Source organism: Schistocerca serialis, chromosome 9, assembly GCF_023864345.2.
Source record: "Schistocerca serialis cubense isolate TAMUIC-IGC-003099 chromosome 9, iqSchSeri2.2, whole genome shotgun sequence".
NCBI lineage: Eukaryota > Metazoa > Arthropoda > Insecta > Orthoptera > Acrididae > Schistocerca > Schistocerca serialis.
In genome coordinates this window covers 374,438,036-374,456,166 of record NC_064646.1, presented here as the reverse complement: position 1 = coordinate 374,456,166, position 18,131 = coordinate 374,438,036, and the positions used below count along the sequence as shown (strand labels likewise).

The following is an 18,131-nucleotide window of genomic DNA, read 5'->3' as shown; positions in this document are numbered from 1 at the left end:
TCATTAGTTATGTGATCTACCGAACTAATCTTCAGCATTCTTCTGTAGCACCACATTTCAAAAGCTTCTATTCTGTTCTTGTCCAAACTATTTATCGTCCATGTTTCACTTCCATACATGGCTACACTCCATACAAATACTTTCAGAAATGAGTTCCTGACACTTAAATCTATACTCGATGTTAACAAATTTTTCTTCTTCAGAAACTCTTTCCTTGCCATTGCCAGTCTACATTTTATATCCTGTCTACATCGACCATCATCAGTTATTTTGCACCCCAAATAGTAAAACTTCTTTATTATTTTAAGTGTCTCATTTCCTAATCTAATACCCTCAGCATCACCGGACTTAATTCGACTACATTCCATTATCCTCGTTTTGCTTTTGTTGATGTTCATCGTATATCCTCCTTTCAAGACACTATCCATTCCGTTCAACTGCTCTTCCAAGTCCTTTGCTGTCTCTGATACAATTACAATGTCATCGGCGAACCTCAAAGTTTTTATTTCTTCTCCATGGATTTTAATACCTACTCCGAATTTTTCTCTTGTTTCCTCCACTGCTTGCTCAATATACAGATTGAATACCATCGGGGATAGGCTCCCTTCCCAACCGCTGCTTCCCTTTCATGCCCCTCGACTCTTATAACTGCCATCTGGTTTCTGTACAAATTGTAAATAGCCTTTCGCTCCCTGCATTTTACCCCTGCCATCTTTAGAATTTGAAAGAGAGTATTCCAGTCAACGTTGTCGAAAGCTTTCTCTAAGTCTACAAATGCTAGAAACGTAGGTTTGCGCTTCCTTAATCTAGCTTCTAAGATGAGTCGTAGGGTCAGTATTGCCTCACGTGTTCCAACATTTCTACGGAATCCAAACTAATCTTCTCCGAGGTCGGCTTCTACTAGTTTTTCCATTCTTCTGTAAAGAATTCGCATTTGTATTTTGCAGGTGTGACTTATTAAACTGATAGTTCGGTAATTGTCACATCTGTCAACATCTGCTTTCTTTGGGATTGGAATTATTATATTCGTCTTGAAGTCTGAGGGTATTTCTCCTGTTTCATACATCTTGCTCACCAGATGGTAGAGTTTTGTCAGGACTGGCTCTCCCAAGGCCGTCAGTAGTTCCAATGGAATGTTGTCTACTCCGGGGCCTTGTTTCGACTCAGGTCTTTCAGTGCTCTGTTAAACTCTTCACGCAATATCGCATCTCCCATTTCATCTTTATCTACATCCTCTTCCATTTCCATAATATTGTCCTCAAGTACATCGCCCTTGTAAAGACCTTCTACATAATTTTTCCACCTTTCTGCTTTCCCTTCTTTGCTTAGAACTGGGTTTCCACCTGTGCTCTTGATGTTGATGCAAGTGGTTCTCCGTTCTCCAAAGGTGTCTTTAATTTTCCTGTAGGCAGTATCTGTCTTACTCCTAGTGAGATAAGCCTCTACATCGTTACATTTATCCTCTAGCCATCCCTGCTTAGCCATTTTGCACTTCCTGTCGATCTCATTTTTGAGACGTTTGCATTCCTTTTTGCCTGTTTCATTTACTGCATTTTTGTATTTTCTCCTTTCATCAATTAAATTCAATATATCTTCTGTTACCCAAGGATTTCTACTAGCCCTCGTCTTTTTACCTACTTGATCCTCTGCTGCCTTCACGACTTCATCCCTCAAAGCTACCCATTCTTCTTCTACTGTATTTCTTTCGCCCATTCCTGTCAATTGTTTTCTTATGCTCTCCCTGAAACTCTGTACAACATCTGATTCTTTCGGTTTATTCAGGTCCCATCTCCTTAAATTCCCACCATTTTGCAGTTTCTTCAGTTTTATTCTACAGGACATAACCAATAGATTGTGGTCAGAGTCCACATCTGCCCCTGGAAATGTCTTACAATTTAAAACCTGGTTCCTAAATCTCTGTCTTACCATTAGATAATCTATTTGAAACCTGTCAGTACCTCCAGGCTTCTTCCACGTATACAGCCTTCTTTAATGTGTCTTGAACCAAGTGTCAACTATGATTAAGTTGTGCTCTGTGCAAAATTCTACCAGGCGGTTTCCTCTTTCATTTCTTAGCCTCAATCCATATTCACCTACTACGTTTCCTTCTCTCCCTTTTTCTACTACCGAATTCCAGTCACCTATGACTATTAAATTTTCGTCACCCTTCACTATCTGAATAATTTATTTTATTTCATCATACATTTCTTCAATTTCTTCGTCATCTGCAGAGCTAGTTGGCATATAAACTTGTACTACTGTAGTAGGCGTGTGCTCTGTATCTATCTTGGCCACAATAATGCGTTCACTATGCTGTTTGTAGTAGCTTACCCGCATTACTATTTTCCTATTCATTATTAAACCTACTCCTGCATTACCCCTATTTGATTTTGTGTTTATAAACCTGTAGTCACCTGACCAGAAGTCTTGTTCCTTCTGCCACCGAACTTCACTAATTCCCACTATATCTAACTTTAACCTATCCATTTCCCTTTTTAAATTTTCTAAGCTACCTGCCCGATTAAGGGATCTGACATTCCAGCTCCGATCCGTAGAATGCCAGTTTTCTTTCTCCTGATAACGACATCCTCTTGAGTAGTCCCCGCCCGGAGATCCAAATGGGGGACTATTTTACCTCCGGAATATTTCACCCAAGAGGACGCCAACATCATTTAACCATACAGTAAAGCTGTATGCCCTCTGGAAAAATTACGGCCGTAGTTTCCCCTTGCTTTCCGCCGTTCGCAGTACCAGCTCAGCAAGGCCGTTTTGGTTATTGTGACAAGGCTAGATCAGTCAATCATCCAGACTGTTGCCCTTGCAACTACTGAAAAAGCTGTTGCCCCTCTTCAGGAACCACACGTTTGTCTGGCCTCTCAACAGATACCCCTCCGTTGTGGTTGCACCTACGGTACTGCTATCTGTATCGCTGAGGCACCCAAGCCTCCCCACCAACGGCTAGATCCATGGTTCATGGGGGGGAATTATGGAGCTATTGCATCAGAATACTCTGAAAGGAAGGCTAATTGGTTTACAGTCTGTATCGCAAGACTTGCTTTTATTAAGTGATTAATGTCTTCTTCATTACTAGTGGATGTCTACTTCTAAGTTACTGACGGCAGCAGCTGTTATTGATTCGAATTCTGGAATACTTATTTCGTCTAGTTTGGTGAAGGAATAGGATTTCCATTGCTATCGCGTCTTGCCGCTAACATAATTTACATACGACCAAATTTCTTTGGATTTTCTGCCAGATTTTGAGACCAGATTTCTTGGTGGGAACTATTATAGCCGTCTCAAACTGAAGTCCGCATTAATTTAGAGCTTGTGTTGAAGATCGTCAGTCTTGGGGCATTCCAGTTCGTTTAAATTTGGCATGCTTTTTTCGTCGTTTCCGCAACAGTGTTCGAGCTGTTTTGTGTACCATGGGGGGATCAGCTCCGTTGTTTGTTAATTTATTTGGTATAAATCTTTCAATTCCAGTATATACTATGTCTCTGAAATACAGCCGCATTTGCTGCATACTTTCTAACTTCGAAGGAGTGGGAATTGTCTCTGCGGAAGGCGTCAAGGAAATTTTTATCTGCCTTTTTGAAAGGATTTACTTTCCGTTTACCTTGTGGAGAATTTGGGAGTTATGGTATTCAGTCACGCAACGGCAGCCCTGTGTTCGTTAACTCTTTTATACGTTTCGATGCTGTTATTAGCTCGGGATTATTGGATTCTAAGAGGTCAAATGTGTTTTCACAAAAGTTTACTAGTCGAGCCGGCTCATGAACTAACTTTTCGAATCAATTTGCATAGAAAGCGTTTAATACAATTTCAGATAATGTTTTATGTGTACCTCCGGGTTTAAACATATATTTTCGCCAATATATCGAGGGGAAACTGAAATCACCACCAACTACAATTGCATGAGTAGCGCACTTGTTTGAAATTAGACTTAATCTTTCTGTGAACCTTTCAGCATCTGTGTCATCGGCGTTGGGAGGTCGGTAAAATGATCCAGTTTTATTCCGGTTGCCAAGAACGACCTCCACATTGACTGATGTGAACCACTTACTTCAATTTTGCTACAAGTTAAACTACTTCTAACAGCAACAAACAAGCCACCCTTAAACTGTATTTGACGTTTACTTTCTCTACAATGTCACCTCCTTCGCAAAAAATTCTGCTGAACTTATCTCCTGTTTCTGCCAGCTTTCAGTGCCTAAACGAGCACCAATGCTCTCTACTAGCGCTTGGAGCTATGGTACGTTGCCAACACGTCCACGACTGTTCACACCTCTCATACCGATGGTTCCTAGATCTACGTTCTTCCTGTGTTCGGACTGCACCCTTAAAGACTGAAGCCCGTCTTGTGTTTCTCCGAGACTCTCTAACTTCAGAAACCACCCAGCTCACCTCACACAACCCATCTAACCTTGTAACGGCATCCTGAATGTAATGGACTCCGTACCTGCTCGAACATGGAAACCCACCACCCTACGGTGCAAGTCAAAGAAGCTGCAGCCTACATGGTGGCAGAACCGTCTTAGTCTCTGATTCAAATCCTCCACTCGACTCTGTTACAGAGATTCGCAATCGGTCTTGTCGACTGTTCTGTAAATGGTGAGCTCTGCTTTCATCTCGCTTTCAGGCCTGGCAGCGTTTACGACTTGTGATACCAACTCGAAACCAGGTAGAAAGCGACACTACCAGCAGTTGGCTGCAGCATGTGCTCTTCATGGTTTCGAGAAGGACCCGCTCCACGTCTGAAATGACTGCACCCGGTATGCACACAGTATACACACTGGATTTCTTCCCCTCTTCAGTAGCCATGCCCCTAAGGTGCCCAATAACGCGCCAAACATCGGAGCTCTCAACTGCCAATAATCCCACAGTCTCTGACTGTCCAGATCTTGCAGACTGAGAGGTTTCCTTTGAAACCGACAAGGGACTCCATCTTTCTGAGGGACAGTGTCAGCCACAGATAACAACTGGAACCTGTTTGTCAGGCTAACTGGGGATGCCTTACTTGTGGTCGCCTGGAAAGTCTTTCGCCGCCTGCCGCATCCATAGCGACCTCCCACTCCACCACGGGTAATGAGGTAACCTCAGTGCGAGCAGTAACTGGGCTCACCGGTGCGGACTAATCGGCTGACTTGTGGGTCGTGCTTGACGTTCGTTGGATCCCCACAGCCAGTCCACAACAATGATGCCCATCCACTGGAGTGTAATCGAAGGCAACACAGCCTGGGGGTGAGAGCGAAGTATCACTGACTTGGCTCGTATCAACTCTCAGGAGTCACAATCCCTATCCATACTAAAGATCGTAGAAAACCACACTACACAGGGAAACAAAGGACTATCGACTTTACTGCAGAAAACTCACGAAAACTTAAGAACTCTGTCTCATAAATTAGAGTAACGCAAGGGATTCGAAAACTAAGCTACCAAAGCACACAGATGAGAGTAAATAATTCTCTCCTGGTTAGGAACTCGTAAGATGGCACAAAATCGGTGTCCAGTAAATGTTAAATTAACATGCAGAAACCCAAAAACTAAACTAACAAAGTACACAGATGACACCATACAGTTCGTTCCTGGTCAGGAACTCGTAAAATGTCACAAAATCGGTTACTTTCCTGTTGCTGCTGTTGCTCGACCACAAGCTGCCGGCTGACAGTTGTTTTAGTCCATTTTCTGTACGTTTGTGTGGAGCACTAGTGCAGTTGTCTTGTTACACTTCACACGGTAGCTATTTCATAGTAGTCATTCCCAGTCTAATCCTTGCGTCTGCCGTACCACAAGTCGATTATTTATGAGTGACTCGATTGAGTATCCTTACGTGGCTATGATGATGATATGAAGTAGCGAGAAGTACGCGAACATTCAGCCCCCAAGTAGAGAAAGTTCTTAACCTAGCCGGAAATCGAACAAGATACTCGAGGATTTAGCTGCATAAATTCTAACCAATGTACACTACACCACTAAGATGATAAGGTGTTGTGACGAAACGAGGGGAGTTATAAGGGAATGCCGTGCGGGATTAGCCGAGCGGTCTATGGCGCTGCAGTCATGGGCTGTGCGGCTGGTCCCGGCGGAGGTTCGAGTCCTCCCTCGGGCATGGGTGTGTGTGTTTGTCCTTAGGATAATTTAGGTTAAGTAGTGTGTAAGCTTAGGGACTGATGACCTTAGCAGTTAAGTACCGTAAGATTTCACACAAATTTGAACATTTGTAAGGGAATGGTTTCTTAAGTAGACACACTCACCCCGCACAACCCTCGCTGGGCTTCAATGATTCCGTAAGTCTCCTTTAGAGTAAGGCGAACACAACCGAACCAGCAACAGGAAACTAGAACTATCTGTGTGAACTGTAGGCATGCGTCAGCAATTCACATTCAGTGGTGTTTGGTTCGCATTCACCTGTGTTATTTCGGTATTCGATGGTTGTGGTTTTTTTAAGTAACTAACAAAGGAAGTTTGTGTCTTTTCTGGTTTGTTGCTAGCAGTACAGAAAACTCTCATCTGATATCACGTCTACTTTCGTTGTTTATAAAGTTTCTGTACCAGAGTTAAATGTTTAATTCTTAAACAAAAGCCAAGTTCGTTGTAAGTGGAGCACAGAGTAACACCAAAGGATGTGAGCCAGAAGATCAATCCCCAGAGCAGTATTGATATTCGCATTAAACAGGAGTGGCCTAGAATTCGTCTCACGAGACATACCTTGGCACGAATGCCATAGTGCTCAGCCTCCGTGGCACACTTCCCCCACCACCATGCCATGCTGTCTGAGCTCTAGGAGGGGGAAGAGGGGGGAGAACACACAGCATTTAAATGGCAATGCAGGCACACGGCATACGACATGGTTTTATATTTCACGTTTCTCAACAACACAGATCACAGAAAAACTGATTATCAGTATTATTTAATTACTTTTTTTTGCACTTAAGACATGACAAATTTTTATTGTGTAAAAACTGCGGCATGTGGCAGACACAGACAATTTTATAGATTTTAGCACCCAGATTGCGACATAATCGTGAGATACTTAGTTTCAAAATCGAAAAAACGTCTTTCACATACATATTTTTGCAATTTCATTATGAGAGTGAGGAAAACACTGTAGACCTCCTGGACCGTTTCAAGCTTTTTCTGTTTGAAATGGGAATTAACTTGCAGATTGGTAGGTTACCTCTGCACTTACAGGAGTGCTTTTAACTCAAATGGTAAACGATTTCGAAAAGAGTTCGGAAACAGAGGTAAGATTGATACTATCTTCAAAACGGTTAGAAAATTTTCCTTGTGATTGCTTCAAGACCATCACGAATTCTTCAGACCTCACATTTTCTTTAACGTCAGTGAGCTTAGGGAAATGGACTACGTTTGTCAGATTGTGTTCCTGTTACAACGCGATTTTGTATTAAAATGCAACCCCATCAAATAACAAAGAAGTTGTTCCCCAACTGGAAGTGTCTTCCTGTGGACAGTGTGCAGTAAAGGCCACTTAAAAGGCGAGGTCACCAGGCCATTCCGGATGTTTTGGGTTTCATTCCTACACTTCCTTTTCCTTCAAATGTTCAACAATAGCAAGTTTCAAATCGAAAAATAGTTCCAAGCATGCCTATTTACCTTATAAACATATATTGCAGATATAGAACCTCGATACTCTTCCTTCAGTTGCATCGAAATCTGTTGGAACCGACAGTAGAATCACGTGTGCGACTTCAAAAATTTTACTATTCGTACCAATGATGTCATCACGCAAATTTAGAACAAAGCGCTTGTGGATGTACATCACAATGATTCCCGTCTGTCGATAGTTGTAATTTATTGCTATTTCATTGTCAGCTAAACTTTTAAATTCTTCATTATGTTCGATTCCATGGGAATGATTGTCCCCTACGGCCGCGATGTAATCCAGGACAGAAAGACGTGTCAGCATGGATTATAACATCACTTGTCTTTTTTTATAGCATTATATATCTAGATTGCAACTGACAGTGCGGGTATCATCAGCGCGTTATAAGTAGTCATTGAGACTGGACGTAATTAAAAAGACACATTTTCCGATCTCACATACTGAAATTGGAACATTTGGTGTTATAATTACGTGCAGCGTACATGACTACTTACGACCCACTGATTGTAGCTCAACTGTCAGTTGAAATCTAGATCTCTATTGCAATAAAAAGGCAAATGACATTACGACCTACGCTGAGACGTCTGAATGTCCTCGAAATTCTTTCTTCATCGTATTGTAATATCGTTTCATAGGAAATTTGCAATACCCATCGGTTATGCGATTGCATAATACATACTCGCCGGCCAGGGTGGCCTAGCGGTTCTAGGCGCTACAGTCTGGAACCGCGCGACCGCTACGGTCGCAGGTCGAATCCTGCCTCGGGCATGGATGTGTGTGATGTCCTTAGGTTAGTTAGGTTTAAATAGTTCTAAGTTCTAGGGGACTGATGACCTCAGAAGTTAAGTCCCATAGTGCTCAGAGCAATTTGAACCATTTTTGTAGAACATTGAAATGAGGGACACAAGCCACAAGGAACGTCGTTGGATAAGAGAGCACTAGTGCTAATGAATCTCGAAGTTCCCCCATTTAACAGCTTTTGAGCTCAAATTATCAGAGATCTAATTACTCACTTAGCACTTAACGTAGGTTCGAGAGACGAGGGAACAAATCAGATTTGGAATGTTATCATACCCGATTAATGACGATTGATCTCTAGCAATAGACAGTCTAGTAACAGATTACACACATCAGACACAATTTTAAGAGAACTCAAGAAGATTTCCTTTTTAAACCTCAAAGATACAACACACTGAATTAAAATAAGAGAATTTACAAAGCAAAACGTTTTTACTCAGTTTGGAGGACATCTGAAGCAGATAAAATATCTCGAATTACTCTAGAATACCATTATTGCGTCAGGAAGGGTATCCAGCCATAGTAATACTCTCATGAGAAAAAAAACTCAGATGTGATACCTGACAATAACTTCAAAGAAACGTTCTTCGTGCAAGTTTTCATTTTGAGAGAGTAACTAACTTGCATATTTTCTGGGAGAATAGCTCCTCACACCTTCACGTTCTCCCTTATAAAAGCATGTGGTAGTGTCGTGAGTGCGTTGCCCATTACCGATGTGTGGCTCCTGGCGTACCCTCATAGCTTGACTTCCACCTTATCTCTCCTACATTCCAGTGTGGATCGTTAGTCATCTCTAGATAGCTGAGTCATTTAGAGCATAGACCACCACCTAGTTATACCTCGCGCATGCCATCACAGTTTTATTACTGCCGCCACCTCTTCTGTTTTCGAAGTCTATGTGGGCAGTTGTGAGTCTGTTTTAGACCGCTGAGTCGGCAAGACCATTGCCGCCATGTAGTTATGACTCAGAACCCACCACTGGACATTTATATCCCACAGTAAGTCTCCCACGTACCAGAGCTATAATAGCATCTCATGAACCATTCCCAGATAGCTGACACAAAGAGTTTTGCTCTCCATCCTAGTACGAATTTTGGAATGCACTCACAGTTCTACTTCTAGCTGTACTTCCCTACATTGCAGACTTGTAAGAACGCGTTGTGAGTCATTCGTAGGCAGTTACGTCAGTAAGAGCATTGGCCATCATCCGGGCGTGACTCCTGGAATTCCCTCATACGTTTTCTTTCGCCAGTGTGGATCGTTAGTCATCTCTAGATAGCTGAGTCATTTAGAGCATAGACCACCACCTAGTTATACCTCGCGCATGCCATCACAGTTTTATTACTGCCCCCACCTCTTCTGTTTTCGAAGTATATGTGGGCAGTTGTGAGTCTTTTTTAGACTGCTGAGTCGGCAAGACCATTGCCGCCATGTAGTTATGACTCAGAACCCACCACTGGACATTTATATCCCACAGTAAGTCTCCCACGTACCAGAGCTATACTAGCATCTCATGAACCATACACAGATAGCTGACACAAAGAGTTTTGCTCTCCATCCTAGTACGAATTTTGGAATGCACCTAGTTTTACTTCTAGCTGTACTTCCCTACATTGCAGACTTGTAAGAACGCGTTGTGAGTCATTCGTAGGCAGTTACGTCAGTAAGAGCATTGGCCATCATCCGGGTGTGACTCCTGGAATTCCCTCATACATTTTCTTTCGCTTGCACCCTTGCACGAATAAGGGTGTGTTGCGAGTCATTCCTAGATATTTGAGTTGGTAAGAAAATTGCCCACCGCCTAGTTATGCCTCATGAATGCCCTCAAAGCTTTACTTCTGCCTTCACCTCTCACACTTCCTGGATGTGGAGGCAGTTGTGGGTCATTTATAGTTAGCTGAGCGGACAAGAGCATTGCCAAAATCCAGATCTGTCTCGTAACCCACCATTGCAACTTTAATTCTGCCACTACTTCTCCTATAAGCCAAACCTGTGAGGGTATGTCCCGAATCACTAAGAGCATTGGTCTCCAACCTTCAATAACTCTTGGTATGCCCTCACAGCTGTACTTCCACCTATACCTCCTTAGATTTCAGGCGTGTAAGAACAGGTTGTGAGTTATACCCAGACAGCCACATCAATAAGAGCATTGACCTCCATCCAGGTATGGTTCGCGGTGTGCCCTCACAGATTTACTTTCGCCTGCACCTCTCCTACATTCGAGACCTGTGAGGGCGTGTCGTGAGTCGATCCTAGATAGGTTACTCGGTAGGAACTCTGCCCACCACCCAAAATTGACTCGCGGAATGCTGCCACCACTTTACTTCCATCTCTATCCATCCTACATTTAAGACCTATGAGCTGGGTTACAGGCCAGTCTTAGAAAGCTGAATCATTACGAATATTTACCACAGTCACAGCTTTATTTCTGCCATTACCTCCCCCACATCCAGATCTTCGAGGGCAGATCGTGAGTCATTCCTAGATAGTTGAGGCACTAAGAGCATTGCCGACAACACAGCCAAGCCTCACAGACAACTCTCACAGTGTTCGTTCTGCCACACCAGTAAGAGTCAGTCGTCAGACTTTCCTAGCTAGCTGAGTCAGCCAGAACATCGCTCGCAATCCAGGCACGGCTCACGATCATCCATGTCGCCTTTACTTCTGCCCTGATCTCAGTTGCCTATCAGACTTCCGAAGGCATTTCGTGAGGCACTGTTACGTAGTCGGATCAGTTAGAGCATGACCTGCGAAAGTCTGATTTCTGCTACGAATCGCAACTCAGCACACTGTATTAAACTGTTAACAAGTTTCAAAATAGCTGCATAGTGAAACACTCATTCTAGAAATGAAAAATGTACCTGTTACTTTGAACAACTGACAAATCTCTGAACAGCTTCTTTTCCTACTGTATTTACATTTCCTATCTAATGGTAATAGCACTACAGGTCCTTGAAGAATGGTTATAAATAATCGCTTTTGCGCCATTGATGAACACAGATCTCAGTTTCATAACAGCTTTATGTCCCGAATTACCCGTAGAGGAGGTCTGTTGTTATTTCCAGTTTTAAAACACGTACTTCTGTTCGTTAAAAACTTAATTTCAGAGATCGAACTTAAAAATATGCTCTACACACTATATCATAAAAATTTGTCACTGCACTTCGGGTGTTGCTTCAGTTTTATTTTATAGTACAATGCGTTCTAATTCCTCAATAAGCTTCTGTTCTCTTACAGCATCATCTCTGAAAACCTGCAAGCAGACTGACCCAGACTTCAACGGCTGCTTGAAGAAGGCGATTATGGATGCTGTGCCAATACTGATAAAAGGTAACTTCCACCACGTTCGGGATGCATTTCATGATTTTTTAAAAATTGCGCTGATCATGCAACAGAGCTTTCCCTAGATAAGCAAGTGCTGACTATGTTAGCATTAGGGAAAGATAATAATTAACAGTCAAATGTAGCAATGGATTATTTTGAATAGCTGCATGATAATAAGCAGATGGGAAAATATATGAGACTTTTGTTGATTGTGGGCTGAAACTGGGTAACAATTAAATCAATGGGTTGAAAACTGGCAAGACTACAACGCTTGTCAAGTGATATGTTATCAGAAAATGTTAGCTATGTTGTAGTTGATGAGAGAAAAGAGCCTGATGAATAGGTTGCGAAAGGCTGGAGAAAGCTCTTGTTAACATGACATACACCTTATGAGGACGTCTCGTCAGTATTGTGGCAGCTTATAATATATTAATTTGATTTTAGATTGAAACTGTTGTAGGTACAGTGAGCACCATCATACTCTTTCATGAACGAATCTCAATTTCTTCACTGACAGTTACTGCTCGCTGATGTGTGTACACATGCGACATACTCGTATGCCTCCGGAGATGTATTCTAAATTTTTGGAAATCACAGCCGGCCGCTGGTGGCCGAGCGGTTCTGGCGCTACAGTCTGGAACCGCGCGACCGCTACGGTCGCAGGTTCGAATCCTGCCTCGGGCATTGATGTGTGTGTTGTCCTTAGGTTAGTTAGGTTTAAATAGTTCTAAGTTCTAGGGGACTTATGACGTCAGCAGTTGAGTCCCATAGTGCTCAGAGCCATTTGAACCATTTTTTGGAAATCACAAAAAATGGCTAGAACCACTTGAGGTAACTATTGAAATACGTTTGTTATCCCAATATTTTCAAAACTTTCACTCTTAAATCATACTTACTGCTATCTGTACGCATACAGGAAGGTCTGCTCAAAGCTGGACGATGTTTTGTTCTGTCTTCACTAAGTGTTGTTTCAGATTCTCGAATAGTTTTTGACATTGCTCATCCAATTCATAATTTTGGTTTAGGATCAGCAGTTTGTAAGAGTTTCGATCACTGAATATTTGCCCTGGCACAGAATTTCTACAAAAGTTGCATGTCTCTAAAAACGGAACAGTTTTTTTTCTATTCTTAGGTTTGGTAAAACCTTTTATGCTATATAATATTTCTGTATCAGTTTTTCCATCTTCATTTGTAAGAAGGACCACCACTATCGTAATTTCTCCAAAGGTATTCATTCTCAGAGTCGAGCCCCCTCAGCGTCATGTGCTCTTCCCTGAAAGCTTGAACCGTCTCATTTAATAATTCACAATGCCCATGCCAGGTGGAAGTGGCAAGTATGTCATCAATATATACAGCGATTTTTGCACTTATCTCAGGTTCAAGTACCTGGTCTAAAATTGTGACAGAAACAGAGAAATTTATGTTCAGCCCAAATTGCAATGCCTTGAATTAGTAGGTCTTGTGCCAAACTATTTTGATGCGTGTATTTTCTCCTTTCGACAGTTCAATTTTGTATGTCAGTTATCTAATGACTTCTACTGCAACTTGCCCTTTTACGTGTAAGAATCTTTGCTGCCTTCCCTGTTTCATTTCTCGAAGGTAGCCATGCAGCTTTCCATAACGTAACGAAATATGCCTTCTTTTATGTATCAAAGTAATCTACAAATACACTTTAAAATTATACTGGATGCTTATAAATGAGCTATACAAAAGTAACTTTAATTTGTGAAAAGGGTAAATAACATACGGAAACGTTTCATACAGCACTGAATGCAGTATATATTCAAGTTTCATTCCCACCTAACACTTTTACATCCAGACGTTTCCGGTAGGTGGCATGCTGGAAGCAGTTATTGCAACAACTATCTAGGAGTCGTATAACGCTGCATAGTGTGTGTAGTATTGTTTATGGATACAAGAATCCAAATCCGCTACTACAGTTCGGAGACAATTCAGCACTAATATGGCAAGCCAAGCGGCCACCTCAAAGACAAACTGTAATTCACTTGTACAATCGCTTCACCGAAACTGGCCACGTATCACATAGGGATTTCAGTCAGCGTCGGGCAACAGTCTCTTAGCTGACATATCGTACCTGGACACGCTTGAAGACTTATGCCTATATTACAACAGGATACGTGCACATAATTTATTTTCCAACAAGTCGGCGCTCCACCACATTGTCATCGTAAAGTTGTTGCGTAACTCCGTACGAGTGTGCCTAGTGGGATTGGATTTGGTGACCACCACGATCACTTAATTTAACTGCAATGGAGTTCTGTGTATGGAATTATCTAAAATACAGACTGTTTGTTCTTCCGCTTCTGGGGTAGTCGCGATCGGCGGCAACGGATAAGATAGGCAGTTGCATCACACATCGTGACCTCGCTTCTTAGTATTTGGTAGCGAAATCATTACGGATAGGATATTTGTCGTGCTACAAAGGATAGATGCAATTAACATTTGTAAACAAAACTAGGAGATATACTGCACTCAATGCTGTATCAAGTATTTTTATAAGTTACTTACCTTCTCAACAATTAAAGGATATAAACATCCTTTATTGCATGGATACGTATCTCTCCTCTGAGATACAATGTGTTTTGTATATCTCGTGTAATATTTAGTTCTTGGTCCACTGATAGTTTATAAATTAACAGAATTAGCTGCATCAGTTATTGCAGCTTTAGATTTGTACACCTGTTGGATAATTTTTTGTGGACACCGGGGAGACAATCAAGTCGCAGCTTACTGGGCTATGCAGAGCAGTTATTGATCCATATTTCACGGCAATGCTATTATTTCTTCCCAATAATTAATTCTGTTTTATTTTCTCCAATTAGTAGGATCTCGGCACTTTAGAACTGTTGAATCAGTTCAGTTGTCTGACCCATGTTATTTATTTACTAGTGCTAGATAGCATCTGCCATTCCGTTCAAATGCACTCTTCCTTTCCAGGTATTCCGAGTCTCGGCCTTCCGCCACTTGACCCGTTGCACTTTACGCAAATCAAAATCAATGACTCACCTGACCGGCCAGTCGCCCTAAGCCTGGAATTCAACGAGGTGGACATCACCGGTATTGGCAATGCGATCGTCGACTCCATCGAGTAAGTACCACAGCGTTAACAATAGCACGGACGGTCCTTACACTTTCTAATCCTCCCAAAAAATGTTATTGTGGTGTTTAACAATCACTACGGCTTCTCTGAACTAGCTTTCATGGAATCCGCTAGTGGCTGCCAGTGCCTCAGTCTCATCTAATTGAATCTGCTGCACTCGCGGCCACAGAGCGTTTCCGTAACGGCTGAAATGTCTGTTTCTCCCCTCCTCGAGAATTCAAAAGATGTGAGGCGTGCGGTAGCACGCGGAAACGGAGCGAGCCAGGGTGTGCATTGGGCCTTCAAAAAGGTTACAACCCCTCTTGAAGTTGTCCTCCGCAGATAGGAACAACACGTTGGTTATAAGTAAAAAATACGACCTCGGTGTAATAGTGCTGAATATTTTAACATGTATGAACTTGCACCTGCACAATACGCTAATGACACGCACTCAGTGATTATTTTTCACAAAGGCAAAGAGTGGCGAGGCAGAAAGTTACCAACGTCATACGTAGGTATACTGGACATTTTGAGCACATAGCCAATTCTGCTAAGTGCACAGATAAACATATGCACTTTAACGCCCATTGGGGTTTCATACTGCTTGAGCGGACTCCATCTGTCTGTCAGTTCCCATCTCCCGGTTATGTCAAGGTTTTCAGGAAGATTCCTTTGGTTGCAGGGCCAATGCTGGAACTGAAAATCCCCTATCATATATTCCTATCTCGTGCTTCCACAACCCCAATATAAATTCACCTGTAATTTTGCTGAAAACTTCCCTTATTCTAAAATGGGCCATTATTTCAGCAACCAGCTCTAACTAGAGAGTGATCTAAATTTTTCCACAAATAGTGAGCACACTGTAATCACTACATTTACGGAATAACCAAAATGACTGAAGGTACGTGTGTTCGAATTTTAGAAAGGAGGTTACACGTGTGTTCCCACGCTAAGACTATTGATCAACAAACGCGGCGCATTATCTGAAGAGAGTGGGGGGAGACTGTTGTAACTAGAGGATACTGTAGCCCGAGAGAGATGTTAATCGGTCAGTACTTCGACCTAGTCGCAGGTTGTACAGACACGTGATGGAGCTCACGTTAGGGATTGCTATAAGCAGTTTCCGACGTTTTATACAGTTTTGTTGTTGCCAAACACTGGGCAGAGCTTTATGAAGCATTTATAAATATCTGCATATATATTCTTTCCCAACGTGTACTACTTATCAAATCATCTCCGGCTTCGATCCGGGTGACTCCGTTGTCCGGAACGTTTCGATGGGTATCAGTCTGGTTATCTTCTGGCGAAGCGTCACTCTAAAATATCGCATGATTTTTGGCATCCAGGAGAAAAAGAAACTGCAGATAGAAATCCGTGTCCGGAACCGTCATCCACCAAGGCGACGGAACTTTGCATTCATGGACATCAGGCCTTTGTACGCAGCAGCAAGGTGCACCTTTTCCATTGGCGACCGTGGCAGTCAGTCGCGATCACTGAATAACAAACAACATTATGAGATGTTACGCCTACGGTCCTTCAGCATACAAAGTTACGTTTGCTGCCGAGTGGGTGGCCTAACGGCAAACATCGGCGCTTATAGCTTCGACGCTCTGCAGCGTCGTTGGGTGACGTTGCCAGACACGGGTTCCTGTCCTCGATTTGTTCCTCAGGACACCCTCTACAGCCCATCGAAGCTTGTCGCAACATTTCTAGGATTACCTATATAACGTATGGATAGTTAAGCCACCTTTTGTATGTTGAAACTTAAGGGGATTCATTACCACGTAACATCTGACATTGTCTTACCAGTTTTGTCTGACCTGAGAATGGAAATTTGTATTAGTTTCCAATATCTTCAGTTTTAAAGTATACTTAACTTGTAGCTGTTTTCAATAATACTTCTGCTTAATTTAATTTCACTTATTGATTATTGGCTTGTAGTAAAGTAATAATGTAATAAATAGTTTGGATATTAAAGTACTGATAAGATTTTCTCAATTGCTACACTTTTGAATATTAATAGAATATTTGTTCCTAGTTACTCAACCAACTTGTAGCTCGGAAAGTGTTTTCACATTTTAGAAATTCGTAATTTTCTGGACTTTGTGTAATTTCAGAAGACTTCAATAAACAGTGAAAAGGCAAGCAAAGATAATATACACATGAAACAATACGACGCGAGAAAGGTGGACACCGGGTGAATTTCACAGATTTGTCGGCTTGTCAATCACACACACGACGTTCATCATGAAGACCGTACGTGCTTTTATACATCTACATACAAACTCCGCATCCACCATACAGTACATGGCGGAGAGTATCTCGTACCACTAAGAGTGAGGAGTAAACGACTGTCTATATATCTCCGACGAACCATAATCTATCTTACCTGTTCTTCACGGTACTCATTAGAAATGTGTCTTATCGTTCATAGAATCCCTCTGTGGTCTGCCAAAAGTGCCAGTTCCCTAAATTTTGTCAGTACTATTTCGCGAAAAGAATATTGTCTTTCGTACATGGGCTTTCTTTCCAGTCCAAGAAATATTTCGAATCAATATATCAAACCAACGGGTAACACATTTATCAGTACGGCTCTGAATTGCTTCGATGTATTTCTGTAATCTGACCTGGTATGGGTCCAAGCCATTGGCCACACTAGTTTTCTACACATAGTTCCTTTCATAGATGAGCTGCACTTTTCCTAGAATTCTCCGAGGAAACCGAAGTCCACCATTCGCCTTCCCTACTGCCGATCTTACCTACTCATCCCTACTTATAGCTCTTTTCAACGCTACACTCAGATATTTGATCGAAGTGATTGTATGCAATTACATCACCAGTTCTCTATTCGAATATTACAATATTGTTTTCCTATTCATCTATATCAACTTACATTTTCATGCATTTAGTGAAAGCTGTGCTTCATCACACCAAAGTTACCCTGGATCCCCCTACAGATACTCATTGACAACAATTTCTCGTACACTGCAGCTCCATTACTAAAAAGTCGCAGACTACGGCTGACCCAATCCGTCACATCGTATACGTATACAGAGAATAAAAGCTATCCTATCGCACTTCCCTGCGGAACTCATGACTGGTCTTTGATGAACACTCGTCGTTTAGGATCAGGCAATGGCTTCTATTACTTAAGAACTCTTCGAGCCACTCTTACAACGGAGAACCTGTTTCATATGGTCAGATCTACGGTAACAATCTATAGTGGGCCACCGTGTCAAACGCTTACCGGAATTCTGGGAATGTGGAATCGGTCTGTCGGGTTTC

General features: G+C 42.1%; 1 protein-coding gene across 1 annotated transcript in view; it reads left to right on the top strand.

Annotated features, from left to right (window-relative positions):
- The window catches only part of LOC126419787 (protein takeout-like), a 66,272-nt gene that overhangs the window by 15,137 nt on the left and 33,004 nt on the right, over positions 1-18,131 (top strand). Inside the window, exons 2-3 of the mRNA XM_050086972.1 lie at positions 11,660-11,752; positions 14,705-14,855. Coding sequence (XP_049942929.1) covers positions 11,660-11,752; positions 14,705-14,855 — 244 coding nt within the window. The remainder of the gene's footprint in view (positions 1-11,659; positions 11,753-14,704; positions 14,856-18,131) is intronic.